The sequence below is a fragment of the Mustela nigripes genome, chromosome 16 (assembly GCF_022355385.1).
Source record: "Mustela nigripes isolate SB6536 chromosome 16, MUSNIG.SB6536, whole genome shotgun sequence".
In the NCBI taxonomy this organism is placed as follows: Eukaryota; Metazoa; Chordata; class Mammalia; order Carnivora; family Mustelidae; genus Mustela; species Mustela nigripes.
Genome location: NC_081572.1, coordinates 56,507,849 through 56,521,512, shown reverse-complemented (window position 1 = coordinate 56,521,512; position 13,664 = coordinate 56,507,849). Strand labels below are relative to the sequence as shown.

General features: G+C 47.8%; 2 protein-coding genes across 5 annotated transcripts in view; one reads left to right on the top strand and one right to left on the bottom strand.

The window, feature by feature from the left end:
• The window catches only part of STX8 (syntaxin 8), a 243,462-nt gene that overhangs the window by 126,997 nt on the left and 102,801 nt on the right, over positions 1-13,664 (bottom strand). The window lies entirely within an intron of this gene.
• LOC132003690 (uncharacterized) lies at positions 1,339-7,563 on the top strand. Of its 3 annotated transcripts, XM_059379363.1 has the most exons (5): positions 1,339-1,536; positions 3,167-3,334; positions 4,175-4,489; positions 5,342-5,456; positions 7,224-7,563. In XM_059379363.1, exons 2-5 carry the CDS (start codon positions 3,281-3,283, stop codon positions 7,352-7,354), a joined length of 615 nt encoding a protein of 204 aa, XP_059235346.1. In that variant the 5' UTR covers positions 1,339-1,536; positions 3,167-3,280; the 3' UTR covers positions 7,355-7,563. The 3 variants fall into 3 exon arrangements, 1 of the variants encoding a protein (XP_059235346.1); XR_009400268.1 differs by lacking the exon at positions 4,175-4,489; XR_009400269.1 differs by lacking the exon at positions 4,175-4,489 and having other exon boundaries at positions 7,208-7,563.

The window sequence follows — 13,664 nt, the reverse complement described above, 5'->3', positions numbered from 1 at the left end:
CCTAAGCAGAAGGCAGAGGCTTTAACCCACTGAGCCACCCAGGTGCCCCACAGTTATTTTAAATAAAGCAGAGAGGAAATAAACCCTAAAATAGCACACGTATTTGCGTTACCCCTCCCCTGCCTCTCCCCTCTACGTCAGAGATCGCTTTTACTGATGGACACCTTGTAGGGGCAATTTGGTGTTACCTCAAGGCTCCGCTTCCCTGCAATATTTTGAGAGCTTTTGTTTGTTCAGAGTGCTCTTTGCGTGGGATCTGTCTCTGGAGTTCTGACAGAAGATGACAAACACAGGTTGAGAACTGCCGTACCAGAGCCGAGTGCGGAGCCTGACTCGGGACTCGATCCCAGGACCATGAGACCATGCCCTGAGCTGAAATCAAGAGTTGGACACTTAACTGACTGAGGCACCAGGAATCCCTCTCCCTCTCCCTTTACTCACCTCTGTCTGGTTCCTCTCCTGTGTCTTCACCTGATTTCTCAAACAAAATCTCAAGACCCAAGTGCCTGGGTGGCTCAGTGGGTTAAGCCTCTGCCTTCAGCTTAGGTCATGGTCTCAGGACCCTGGGATTGAGCCCTACAGCGGGCTGTCTGCCCAGCAGGGAGCCTGCTTCCCCCTCTCTCTGTCAAATAAATTAAAAACAAAAACAAACAAACAAACAAACAAAAAAGCCAACCTCAAGGCCCTTCACCTGACCTTGATGCCCTCATGAGTTCTCTCCTGTCTGGTTTGCACCTTCCTTCCACTAACACTGTTGCAGCGCCGAGAGTTCACACCTGTGGCATCTGTGGCCTCTTCAGAGAATGTCCCTGAATCTGGCCTAGCATCTACCCCAGTGCATGCTGCTGAAGCTGCTCCCTTATTAACCCCCTTGGGAATATGGCCGTTACAAAAGCCACAGCTTTTCTTCTCCATCACCCAAGTCTTTGTCCTGGCCCCATTTTGCTGGTAATGAGCTGTCCTGGATTTATTTATTAAAGATTTTATTTATTCATTGTAGAGGGAGGAGAGGCAGATGGGGATGGGGGGAGGGGGAGAGAGAGAGAGAGAGTCTGAAGCAGACTCCACACTGAGTGCAGGACTTGATCTACAACCTTGAGATCATGACCTGAGCCGGAACCAGGAGTTGGATGCTTAACCAACTGAGCCACCCAAAAGGTGCCCCCCCTGCTGGATTCATGTCTAATTTGACAGTGACCCCGAGTCCACAAGTCCAGGCAGTCATTTCCAGGGAGCTCCAGCGCCGTGTCACTGGGGACATCCCACCATCACGTGATTCCCAGCCCAGCTCATGCATTTGAAGTACCTGAGACTCCTTCAGTCAGACCATCCCTGGGCCTCGCACTCAGAGATTCTGGCTTAATGGGACTGGAGGTAGAACGGCAGCTTTAATATATATGTACTTTTTCTTTGATAGGAAGCATTTGAAACCATTGCCCAAGAAGACTGCTTCCCAAACTTGGCCGCACACAGAATTACATCAGGAAACTTTAGAAATACAGATGCCTGGCTCCTACTCACAGAAATTCTAATCAGGTTGGTTGGGATATAATGAAAAAGATCTATCTGGGGGCGCCTGGGTGGCTCAGTAGGTTAAAGCCTCTGCCTTCAGCTCAGGTCATGATCCCAGGGTCCTGGGATTGAGCCCCAAGTCAGGCTCTCTGCTCAGCGGGGAGCCTGCTTCCTCCTTTCTACCTGCCTTTCTGCCTACCTGTGATCTGTCTGTCAAATAAATAAATCTTGGGGCAAAAAATAAGATCTATGTGGTCTCTGTCTCTGGTTCCTGGTGCGGAGTTCCTGAAACTGATCGGGATTTTTTTTTAGTGATATGAGTATTGTCGGTTAGTCCTAACAAGGCCCTTGTGGCCATACTGAAGTTTATTGTAAGGAGGTGACTCTTGTCCCCGGCAGGATGGCCGCTGGTCACCAGAAGGAACCATGTGGTTAGAGGATTGGCACTTTCGGTCCCACCCCTGCACCTCGGCAGAGAGAAAAGGGGGGTGGAGACTGAGTTTAATCCAATGGCCAATGACTTCATCAATCCTACATGTGTGATAGAATCACTAAAAATTCCTAAACGATGGGCTTCAGAGAGCTTCCAGATCGGTGAACGCATCCACATGCTGGGAGGGGACAGAGGCTCCTGCACTCAGGGCCCTTCCAGAGCTCATCCTATGCCCCTCTTTATCTGGCCTGTTCATCTGTAGCCTTGCTACAGTATGAGCAAATACAGCATTATCCTGAGACATTCCAGCAAATTACCCAATGGGAGGGAGAACAGTGGGAGCCCCCAAATTTGTAGCAAGTGGGACAGAAGTGCAGGCACCCAAAACCGCAGTACCTGATACCTGTCTGGGGTGGGGACAGTCCAACGGGAGCTGTGGGGACTGACAGCCATTACTGTCAGAACTGAACTGCACTGTAGGACAGCCAGGTGGTGTCAGAGGATGTGAGAACTGGTGTAGGAAAACCCTTGAGTTGGTACTGGGTGGAGCCTGGACATGAGGCTTTTTAAAAACTCCCAGGTGGTTCTCATCCACAGAAGTGGAGAACCACTGCCCAGGATCGCGCGCGCACATCTGAACTTGCCTTTCAGTCCAAGTAAGCCTTCCTTCTTAGCCTTACTTCCCAACCACAGCGAGGGAGTTTTTTAAAATAAATGCACCCGTGCAACTCAGTGCTCCATCATCCGGCCCTCTACTACTTGCTGGTTGTGTTACCTGTGTTAGTCTTCCCTCCCAAGCTGTATTGGAAGCTCTTTGAAATTTAGGTAGTATTTTGTAACTCTTTCAACACTCACAGTGTCAACGACACAGCTAGGTGTACAGCAGTATTCAGCATTTACTGTGGGTTCAAATTTGCTTTTCAGGCAGGATCACTGCATCTAACATCAAGTCCCTCGCTACGGTAAGGCTCCTTGAAGGGACTAACTGAATCACACACTTCTATCTCCAGGGACAGCCATAGTGGTTCTTTGCATTCTTTACACTATAAAATTATTTATGGCCAGAGAATCTAGAGCAGCAATCTTTTTCTCTCTTTTTTTTTTTTTAAGATTTTGGGTAATCTCGACACCCAACATGGGGCCCGACCTCACAACCCTGAGTTCAGGAGTCACATGCTCCGGGGACTGAGCCAACTAGGAGCTCTGATTACTTTTTAACAGGATGCAGTGTACCATGTACTCCTGAAAATATGTGGCGTCCGCTGGGATCATTCATTGCTGAAACGTGGAAGGAAGGAGTTCAATGTCAGCGGCAAGTGCAACTGATGGGAGTACATGTTCAGCGTCAAGAATGCTATATCCAAGAATGCCAGTGGCTGCTCACACCGGGTACTGGAAACCTTTTGCTATCAGCTTATTGGTCACTGGGTCATCAACAATCAATGGCGTTAGGAGGATTCACCCCTAACCTGAAAGGCCACTTACACCCCCACTAAAAAGCCCGAGTTTTCTGAGCTCTATGGACATCTATCTTGCTCGCACTGATTTTTGCTAGAGCAAGCAAGCAAACTAAACAGGGGAGGTGGGGGGAGGGGGAGAGAGAGGAGGAACACATGTCTGATCTAGCTACCAAATCTCACAGGATTCACAAAAACCCTGCAAGAATTGGGAACCACCTGTATGTGAACTAGAAATGACCTTTCATGTTGGTGTAGGTTAACTGGCAACTGTGTAAAGGTCACCCTCGCTGCCCATATAACTAACCCATTGGAGGGCTGTACAGATTCAACCATTACAAGTCTACCACTTGTAGCCACTTCTGCGAGTTTTGGGCTGCACAAGCGAAGAACTAGCAACACTTCTACTACTCTGTCTCATGAAGGTCTCGTTGACAAATTGGACGTGATCTCTAGTGTTCTTTCTTAGAAGGGTAAACCCCCGACACCCAGAACGTGGTCAGTAAGCATCTGCTGACTGAGTCCTACGAAGTCACCCGTGGTAGTGAACATGAGCCGCCAGGGACATTCAATCCCAACTCGGAGCAGCCGCCCCACACTTCTGCAACTCCCTTACACCCCTGGACCCTATCCATCACCTTCCTCATTTCCAGTCCGTGCTCTTGTCTATTATTTCAGAGGGAAGAGGTCCTTTAGCAAAAAACTCTCCTCTCCACCTCTTACCTCACCCACAGACACCCTTCCTGGCAGCCCATTCTCCTCCTCCATGCAGGCTCCACCAACCTGCTGCCGGACCTCGATATGCCGCCCCCCTTCTCCGGGCCTTCGTCCACCACAGCTCCCGCCCGCATCTTCAAGGAGGCAAGCGTGGATCCTCCCTCAGCCTGCGAACACACTCAGATGGTTCCCTTTCTATAAAAACCAGGCCTCAAACTCGTGCTTTCAAAGCTTCCTTCTTTCCTTTAACACCAACCTGCTGGACAAGGTGGTCAACAATTCCGCCTCCATGACACAAGCCCTTGCTCACTCTCTGCCTGTGACCACTGGGCTGTGGTACCATCGTTCTGGAGATGCCGCTCCCGCTGTGGTAAATCGAGGCACTAACCGGGAATTCCAAAAGCCTTCATCCTGTTGGCTTTTCTCCGGAACGGGAAACCTCCCAGAAACCTGGGCCCCCTACTTCCTCACTGCCATTCTCCGGGAGTCGGGGCTCTCGACTTCTCAAACCAGAACAGGGTCTCTCAAGTTGGGACCGTTAGTGGGCATTTGTTTGGGGAAAAAATGTACATTCATGGACATAAAGAAGCAGTGGGGTGGGGGCGGGGTGGGGGCAAAGGGTCTGGAGACTCAGCAGATTCTCCAAAGGATCTACGGCCTCCCTCAGGAGCTTCCCTGACTCCAGTCTTTACATCTACCCAATCCTTACACCTACCTGGGTCCATCAGATCCAGCCTTCACATTACCGACAAAGGCATTTTTCAGACACCATCAGAGGGTGGCAAACTGTGGCCCAGGGACCAAGTCTAGCCCACCTTCTCTTACATACATCAAGTACAAAGTACCAAAACACACAGCCACGCCCACTCATTGCCATACTGACTAGGGTTACTCTCCCAGCCCCCCAGGTGCGGACTGCCTCTCTTTCTTCTATTGGGGTGAAATTCACATAACACAAAATCAACAATGTCGAAGTGAACAATTCAGTGGCACTTCATACATTTCCAGTGTGGACAAACCATACTACCTCTACTTCCAAAGCATTTTCATCACCCCACAAGGAAACCCCCCACTGCCCCCATCAAGCAGTTGCATCCCACTGTCCCCTGTCCCTGCCAACCACCAATCTGAATCCTGCCTCTACGGATTTACCTATTTTAGGCACTCATATAAATGGAATCATACGGTGCGTGACCTTCCATGTCTCACTTCTCTCCTTTAGCTCATTACACATGTGTCAGTGTTACGTCCTGCTCGTGGCTGCATAGAATTCCACCGCATGGACGTACCACCGTCTGTTCACCCAGCTGAGGCTGTTTTGAACTATAATCGCAGAGGTAAGTGGTTGAAACAGAGACTGCCGGCCTGCGGCAAAGCTGAATACTTCTTATCTGGATCTCCACTGGAAAGCTTTGCTGAGGCCTGGATTACACAGGCCCCGACCTTCAGAAGTAGTTGTCTTGAGGATCAGCTTGTTAATGGTCATGGCGGTACTGTCTGGAACACAAACAACTGGAAATGAAATGTCTACCATTAGGGACTTGGTTAAATTACGGTGAGTCTGTACTTGAAATAGTATACGACTCCTCGGACAAATCAGGTAAATCTGTGTGCTCACAGGGAATGGTCTCTGGGACTGATTAGGTTTTAAAAAAATGCAAAGGCATATGATACGTGTAGTACATATATCCTTTTCCTTAAATAATCACGGCCTATAAATAAGAACATATCTACTTCTCTGCATAAAACTTTCCTGAGAATCACAAACTTTCACTGACTGCACTGTACCTTTCTGTACTGTCTGAAACTTCTACCTTTGTACATGCCTTCCTTTCTTAGCAGTGACCAAACACAGAAATGATGGTGTGTTTACTTTTCTTCTTTAGTGATCTCTGTATTTCCATGTAATCAAGAAAAGCCAGTCTAATAAACGTATGTGTAAAGAAGAACAAGAAAATTCAAAACAAAACGCTATGTTAAAAGCTGATAGGAGTTATGTATTTTTATAACCTTCCATTTAAAAAAAATTTTTTTAAACCTCTGCAGGTCAGTGATCCTCTAAAGATAAAGGAAAAAACCCCTACCAGTGGTTCGATTTTTATCTGCCAGAAAACTAGACATGGTACCGGGCGATTTTTTTCACATGCTGGTCCCTGTCAGTCACAGACCGGGTTTCTACTCCGGTTTTCGGCTGATTATTATTGAAAAGCATACCACATCCGTCAGACCCAGGACACTGCAGGTTGTGTCAGGCCACAGAGCTCCATACAGCAGGGACCTGGGCCTCAGCACACAAGTCAGCCATGACAGGCTGGCTTGGAGGGTTTATCGATGTTGGCTGATAGTCCCCAAACGTGTTCCAGATGTGCTGACCTCATAAAACTGCCACCTACCACAGGCTGTGAAAGAATCGCTCTATGCACGACTGTATTTTCCCATCCCTCAACTGCAGCAACCCCCAGGGCTCTCTGGCTGGGTCACCCCCAAGGTTCTGACGCTGGGTTGGGCGCCAGTCCTGAGCCTTGATGACAGAACGATGGCCGAGGGGCTCACTAGCACCTGCCCAGTCTGACTGTCCCCAGGGGCCAGGAGCCTGCCCCGTCCTTTTCCCTGAGGCTTCGGCTACTGCTGGGCTCTGGGGCCTGGCCTTCTGCTCTACTCAACCTGTGCCTAAACCCCACTCCCTTTGGTTGGGTCCCCATCACTTGCCGCCGAAGCTCCCTATTAATGGACTATCAACGCCCTACAGCCACCCAGATGGACCAAGACAGCACTCCTACTGCCTCCCCAGGACCCCGCAGTCGACCTGCCTCAACTAGCATAGAGCAGTGGGACCCCTATTTGCCTACAGACTGGAGCTCCTTTCCCCCTTGGTGCTTTTCCCCCCACCGTGAAACTCTGGGTTCGGCATCAGGCCCGGCCCATTACTGATAAAGCCCTAATTACAGTATCAGTATCAGCTTTCTCACGGAAGCAGGCCGGACAGGTGGACCGTTGAAATGTATTTTCTTAAAACTTACAAGGGGAAAAAAAAAAAAAAAGAACTGAGGAACCAACTCCAAATTGAAAATAGTTATCTTTCTCGAAGTTGTCTGTTGTTCTAGGCACTCCGTCCATCTTCCAGGACCGCAGAGATAGGATGGAGCTCTTCCCTTGCGGAGTTTGGAATTCAGTGGAGAGAGAGAACAAAGTCAGAAATAAGGATAAATCATCCGACACAAAGGATACTCTCTGACACAGGGTGCCAGATGGGTACCAAGTGCTCCAGGGGTTTAAGGATGAAGAGATCATCCCCTCCTGGGAAGCAGAGAAGAGGTCCACGAACCAGGCGGCATTTGCGGTTCATACTGATGAATGATCAGGATTTCTGCTGGGTGGGATGCAGGCCGCCGTTACTGACGAGGAGAAGGGCGATTTTTCAAACCTGTGTATAAATAATGAGCAAATCTGGCCTCCTGTCTATACGTTCTTCCTAATCAGCTGGCTTTTTGTCCGAAACATGATACTACTTCATCCCAAGTTGTGCATAGAGAAAAATATCTTCTGGGGAGAATCATCATTCAACCCTTTACAAAATCTCAAGAACCTCCATCAAGCGCCCCCCCACACCCCCAGACAGGTTCTTCCTTTTCAAAAGCCTAACTAGCCATATTTCACATATTCGCTGTAATTTAAAATTATGTCTATTAATATCCGCACGATAAATGACACGATTCCTCTGTCGTTAAAACAAAGATGTGTGCCTGCAAAGGGCTGTCCCATTTAACAGCTGCGCTGAATAATGACAGATAATAGCTACCAGCTACGGAGTCCCGCATGGACTTCGAATGTTACCACCTAGAGGTTTGCACGGTGAAAAGCACACGGTTTTTAACAATTTCCTTATCACATTCATTATGATCAAAAATTTGTAGCACTTGCCCAGTAAGGGCAGGATTTGGTTCTTCCTTCTGGGTAAGGGACAGGGAAACTGCACGGCCTCACACGCCCTCCGGAGAGCCTCTGAGATAATCTGTTAATGTCCTGCTCTGCTTAGACCCCCACATTCGCTGGACCTGTGCGGGCCCATCCCTGCACGCAAAGGCTCAACGCACACTCCTACGGGCCTGCACTTCTATGCACAAGTCAGATTCAATCTCTGCCCCCCTCTCTTAGGTACATGCGCACACACAACTGAAAACATGGCTTCAAGGTCACGCCATTTATCCTGTAGTACTTGTTCCCTCTCTTCTCACATAGGACGGGCCGGCCACCCACTAAAAAGCAACCTGTAAATTAGAACCCAACCTGCCTTTTAATTTGCTCAAGTGCCAAAGCAGCACCCAAGTCCTGAATTTCGACATTCTGAAGGATTTCCCCCTGGGTTAATAAAGAACTGGGGTGGAAAAACCTATTCTCTGATTTTCAGAGGTTCTGATCCGAGACAACAAAATAACTCGAAGGGAGCTATGCCTTGACGTATTTATTAGTTGGAAGGAGGGAAGGCAGTCTGAAATTCCTATTTTACCACTATCTATCCCATTTCTATGATTTGCACAGTAACCTTTGGCTTCCCAAGTTTGCACTTCCCACTTTCTCCTTCGTGGGGGTCGAGGTAGGAGAGTAGCTTCCTAAAGGTTTTGCCAATTTGCGAAGAGAAGGAATTCCCCCAAAGTGTGTTAGTGAGTTGACTGTTTAGAACTCAAGGACAGAATACACTTTCTCATAGAAATAATGTCGTGTATACAGAAGACCGGTCCCCGGGCAGCCCACAGACTTGCATACACCATATCCTAGGCGTCAACAGTGTTCATCCAGCCACACTGATCAACATACGCGACAGTCTCAATGTGCCGGGGAATGCCCAGGGGCACACCATCCCTGTAGGGCAGCAGGACCTTGGCGTCCCCTGGGTGGCGCAGGACACCGTTCAGGACTGGGGTCAGGGGTGGGGGGTGCTAGGTCTGGCTACAATATGATACACGCGTTCCTGAAAATCCTTACCTCCTGCAAAAATCACACTCTGAAAATAACAGGGTTTATGGTAGAAAACACTGCGAGGGCCAAACCACTTGAAACCTATGTAACTCTGTAACCAGAGCACTAACCAAGAGAATGATTAATACTAGGGAGAGGAAGTGGACAGCCCAGGCAAGCAGCGTGGCCGTGGCTGTGACCCTCTCAGGCAATGTTAAAGACGCAAGGGACAACTGAGCAGCAAGGCTGGCGTGCAGACACCAGAAGGTCCTGAGCCAGAGGGAACATCTCTGTGCCCCCAACACACTCACCTCCCCGCCCCGGAGTCAGAGTCCCACACACAAGGCTCAGGGTGCTTCTCTAGAGAGGGGGCCCTGGGTAGAGGTGTGCATTTTTAATTTTCTTAGAATAGAGTTGAAAGTGCATCTGCTGCCTGTGAGGGCTCTTTTCCTTTCTTGTCAAAGGCTGTAAGTCTAGTCCTGCTGCTTCTATTCCTCTTGCCAAAGAAAAACTGCCTCTGAACCAATCCAACCTCCAGGGCCTATGGACGCCCATTCCTCAGCTGTCTGATTACACTCCCCTGTGTTATAGAACCACGAGTCCCAGATGATCAAAGCACATTCCCTCAACCTGGTCAGAGAAGGACCTGTCCTAGGTCTGCCATTTGCAAAAACTCTGAATCAGAGACGAAGGCACAGCCACTGTTGGGGAGGTGAATTCCCTTAACCTCCAGGCCAATTCGGGGAATTCTTTTGTAGTCTACTCAGTCATTGGAAGTGATTCTTGGAGTGCCTGGGTGGCTCAGATGGTTGGGCGTCTGCCTTCAGCTTGGGTACTAATCTCCAGGTCCTGGGATCGAGCCCCATGTCAGGCTCCCAGCTCAGCAGGGAGTCTGCTTTTCCCTCTCCCACTGCCTCTTCCCCTGCTTGTGCTCTCTCACTCTTTCAAATGAATGAACAGACTCTTTGTGGGGGGGGGGGGGGGGAGAAGTGATTCTTAATCTCTCAAAGTCCATGAATCTTGGGTGGGGTCAGTCTGATTTCTAGACAAGACTGTCCCATCAAAATGCGGAAACTGAGTCACACATGCAATTAAAAAATTGTTAGCTGGGTGCCTGGGTGGCTCAGTGGGTTGAACCTGCCTTTGGCTCAGGTCATGATCTCAGGGTCCTGGGATCGAGCCTAGCAACAGGCTCGCTACTCAGCAGGGAGCCTGCTTCCCCCTCTCCCTCTGCCTGCCTCTCTGCCTACTTGTGATCGCTGTTTGTCAAATAAATAAATAAAATCTTTTAAAAAAAATGTTAGTAGCCACATTCAAAAAGTAAAATATATATATATATATATATATATATATATATTCAGTGGTATATTTTATATAACCAAATATATCCAATATACTATCATTTCAACATGCAATCAATATAAAAATTATTAGCAAGATACTTTGCATTCTTTATACCAAGTCTTCAAGATTCAGCATTACTTTGCACATGTAGCATTTCTCAGTTCAGTCCAGCTACATGCTAGGTGCTCAACAGCCACGTGTGGCCAGTGGCCCCTGGACTAGACAACCCAGGTCTATTCAGATGCTCTGTGGATAGCTAAGTGTCCTACTTCTAAAGATACGTAACTAATGGAATATACAACCCACTGCAGCACACACAAAAAAATTTTTTCAAGTTTATCTTCTTATACCCCACATAAGAATACCTTTCACTTATTAGTTTTGGTGCAACTGCATTAGTCCTTAATTACTAGAACATTCAGTTAACCAGAACATCATGCTCCCTACCTCTGCATAGTTTTCCTTAACAGCGTTAGCAAGAGATAATGCATATGCCATAAATTCACCCATTTAAAGTATACAGTGCAGGGGTGCCTGGGTGGCTCAGTGGGTTAAGCCTCTGCCTTTGGCTCAGGTCATGATCTCAGGGTCCAGGGATCAAGCCCCGCATCCGGATTCTGCTCAGCGAGGAGCCTGCTCCCCCCCACCTCTCTGCTGCCTCGCGGCCTACTTGAGATCTCTCTCTGTCAAATAAATAAAATAAAAATCTTTAAAAAATAAATATACAGGGGCGCCTGGGTGACTCAGTGGGTTAATGCCTCTGCCTTCAGCTCAAGTCATGATCCCAGGGTCCTGGGATTGAGCCCCGCATCGGGCTGTCCACTCTGTGGAGAGCCTGCTTCCTTCTCTCTCTCTCTGCCTACTTCTGATCTCTGTCTGTCAAATAAATAAATAAAATCTTTAAAAAAAAATTTTAAAAAATAAATAAATATACAGTACAGTGGGTTTTGGTGTATTACATAATTCTTTTAAACAGTGGTAAAAATATATATAATGTAAAATTTGCCATTTTAACCATTTTTTTGAAGTTTCTTTCTTTTAGTAATCTCTACACCCAATGTGGGGCTCCTGCTCACGACCCTGAGATCAAAAGGCACATGCTCCACTGACTGAGCGAGCCCGGCGCCCCCTGATTTTAACCATGTTTAAGTGTACCATTCAGTGGCATTAATTACATTCACAGTGTTGCACAACCCTCCCCACTGTCTATTTCCAAAATTGTGTCATCGCCTCAAACAGAAATGCTCCATCTAGAAGGCAGGCGTCCTCTCCGTTTTACCAAGAAAAGCAACAGGGCAAAGTGCATTTATGCAAGATTAAGAGACTAAGAGCAACACCCACGCCAGACATCTTGGCGTTAACGTGATGCTGTCAGGACGAGGAACGCTGTGTATGTACACACACTCTCTCCAGAAACCTCCCTTCCCTCCCTTTCTGAAGCCGGGAAGTTCCTGGGCTACTACCTCGTTTCACAAAACATTCTGGAATTCTGTGAGCAGCTCGGCACCTTGTCTGCTCCCTTGGACTCAGTCTCCCGCTTCCTAACAACACGATCAAATGCGTTTCGCAGCAACGTTACTGTCGTGGAGGCAAGAGACACAGCTCCGCCGGAATTCGAAGTTAAAAACCCACATTCGAAGAAAGGAAGCTCACAGGCTCTGCTCTAATGTCAGTTTCAAGCCACAACACACTGCTCTCCAGGTTCTTTTTTTTTTTTAAGTGGTTCTCAAGGAAAAATAAAGAAGTTCCAATGGACTTCCTCCGGCTTATGATGGTAAAACGAGATGTGGAGAAAACATCTCAGAGTACCCACCAGAGTTAATTAATTCCAGTATAACCTTACACAAGGCCGGTGCTTGTGACCAGATGTGCTGGCTGTATAGTTCAGGTCAGTTTCAGCACATTGCTGAGAGTAACCTCCCATCCCTCACAGAGTCTGGTGGGAAGTGTGCAATCCACAGCAAGCAGCCAGGACACGTGGAAAACTGGGATTTTACATCCCCCGACTCCACTCTTCATGGATTCCCAAACCTCTGCATCTCAACAGGAAAGGAAAGAAAGGGGAAAAAAAAATGCTCCCGTCATCCCAATATAGACCATACAAAGTATCAGACGCTAAAAGAAAAGATGAGGAAGCAATTTTAAACCCAGTTACCACAAATGTGTTTGGGGGAACTTTCACCCTTGTTTCTCATAAACTAGAAAAGTGTACTTCACGTTCCTTTTGATTTCTAATGATCAATGCGTTTAAACTAACATTTCATTTCCAACCCGTGTCTGTTTCAGAGCTAACAGCTGGACCATTTATTTTGCTAGCTGGTGATAGAATTAAATCCTGAGTCTTTGAAAACATTTACAAGCTTTCCCCCTAACCTTCGGTGTACTTTCCAAATTAGGCTACTTTGATTTTTATTAGCTAAAGGTTTACATACTGCAGTACTAACACTGTTACCTTCAGAATAAATTGTTTATAGCTCAGGTGCGGTTTAAGACATTTTCCTCCACGGGATACTCTTGAGATGGAGAAGAAAACTTGAACCGGTTCTCTGTGGATCAACAATTTTTCTTTGTGAGTCAGACAATATTAAGGGCATACAGATAGAGAGGCAGGCGGGGAAGCAGTTGTGAAAACATTTCTAGTCCCCTACAAAACCACGGGCTTCCTTTGCACTTTCCCAAGTGCTTTATAATCACGAAATCGCTACCCTCGTGGAGGGCCCCATAAGGCACTCTCAAGATTTAGTCTGCGGCACCAGCATTTTGACACGGGAAAGACAAGGCATGAGCCCAGACCCCAGACTGGGTGCAAATCAGGGCTCCTTTGCTGATTAGGGAGAGAATCACGCCCCGATAATTTAACCCGAGACTTGGTTTCTCGAGCTCTGCAAAATGGATATAATTACTTCCTCCTTGTAACTTTACTGTGAGCACTTGCCATCGAACAGACATTCAATTAGTGGTTTCGATGGAGCCAAAGAGCCTCCCCTGTCACAAAGCCTTCCGCGGTGTCCCCAGCCCACAACTGGGGATACTGAAACACTGGGGATCCCAAACAGTGAGTACTTGAGTGGCCACACAAATGTGAGTGACCGCACAATATGGTGAGAACTAGGGTCACAGATATTAAAATAGGGGGATCCCAAACAGGGGTTGCACGCAGTATGGCGAGAACCCAACAAAAGAGGTTCATGGAGGAGGTGATGTTTGAGCTCCGACTGTGTCTCGGCAGGAAAGGCAGGAACAGC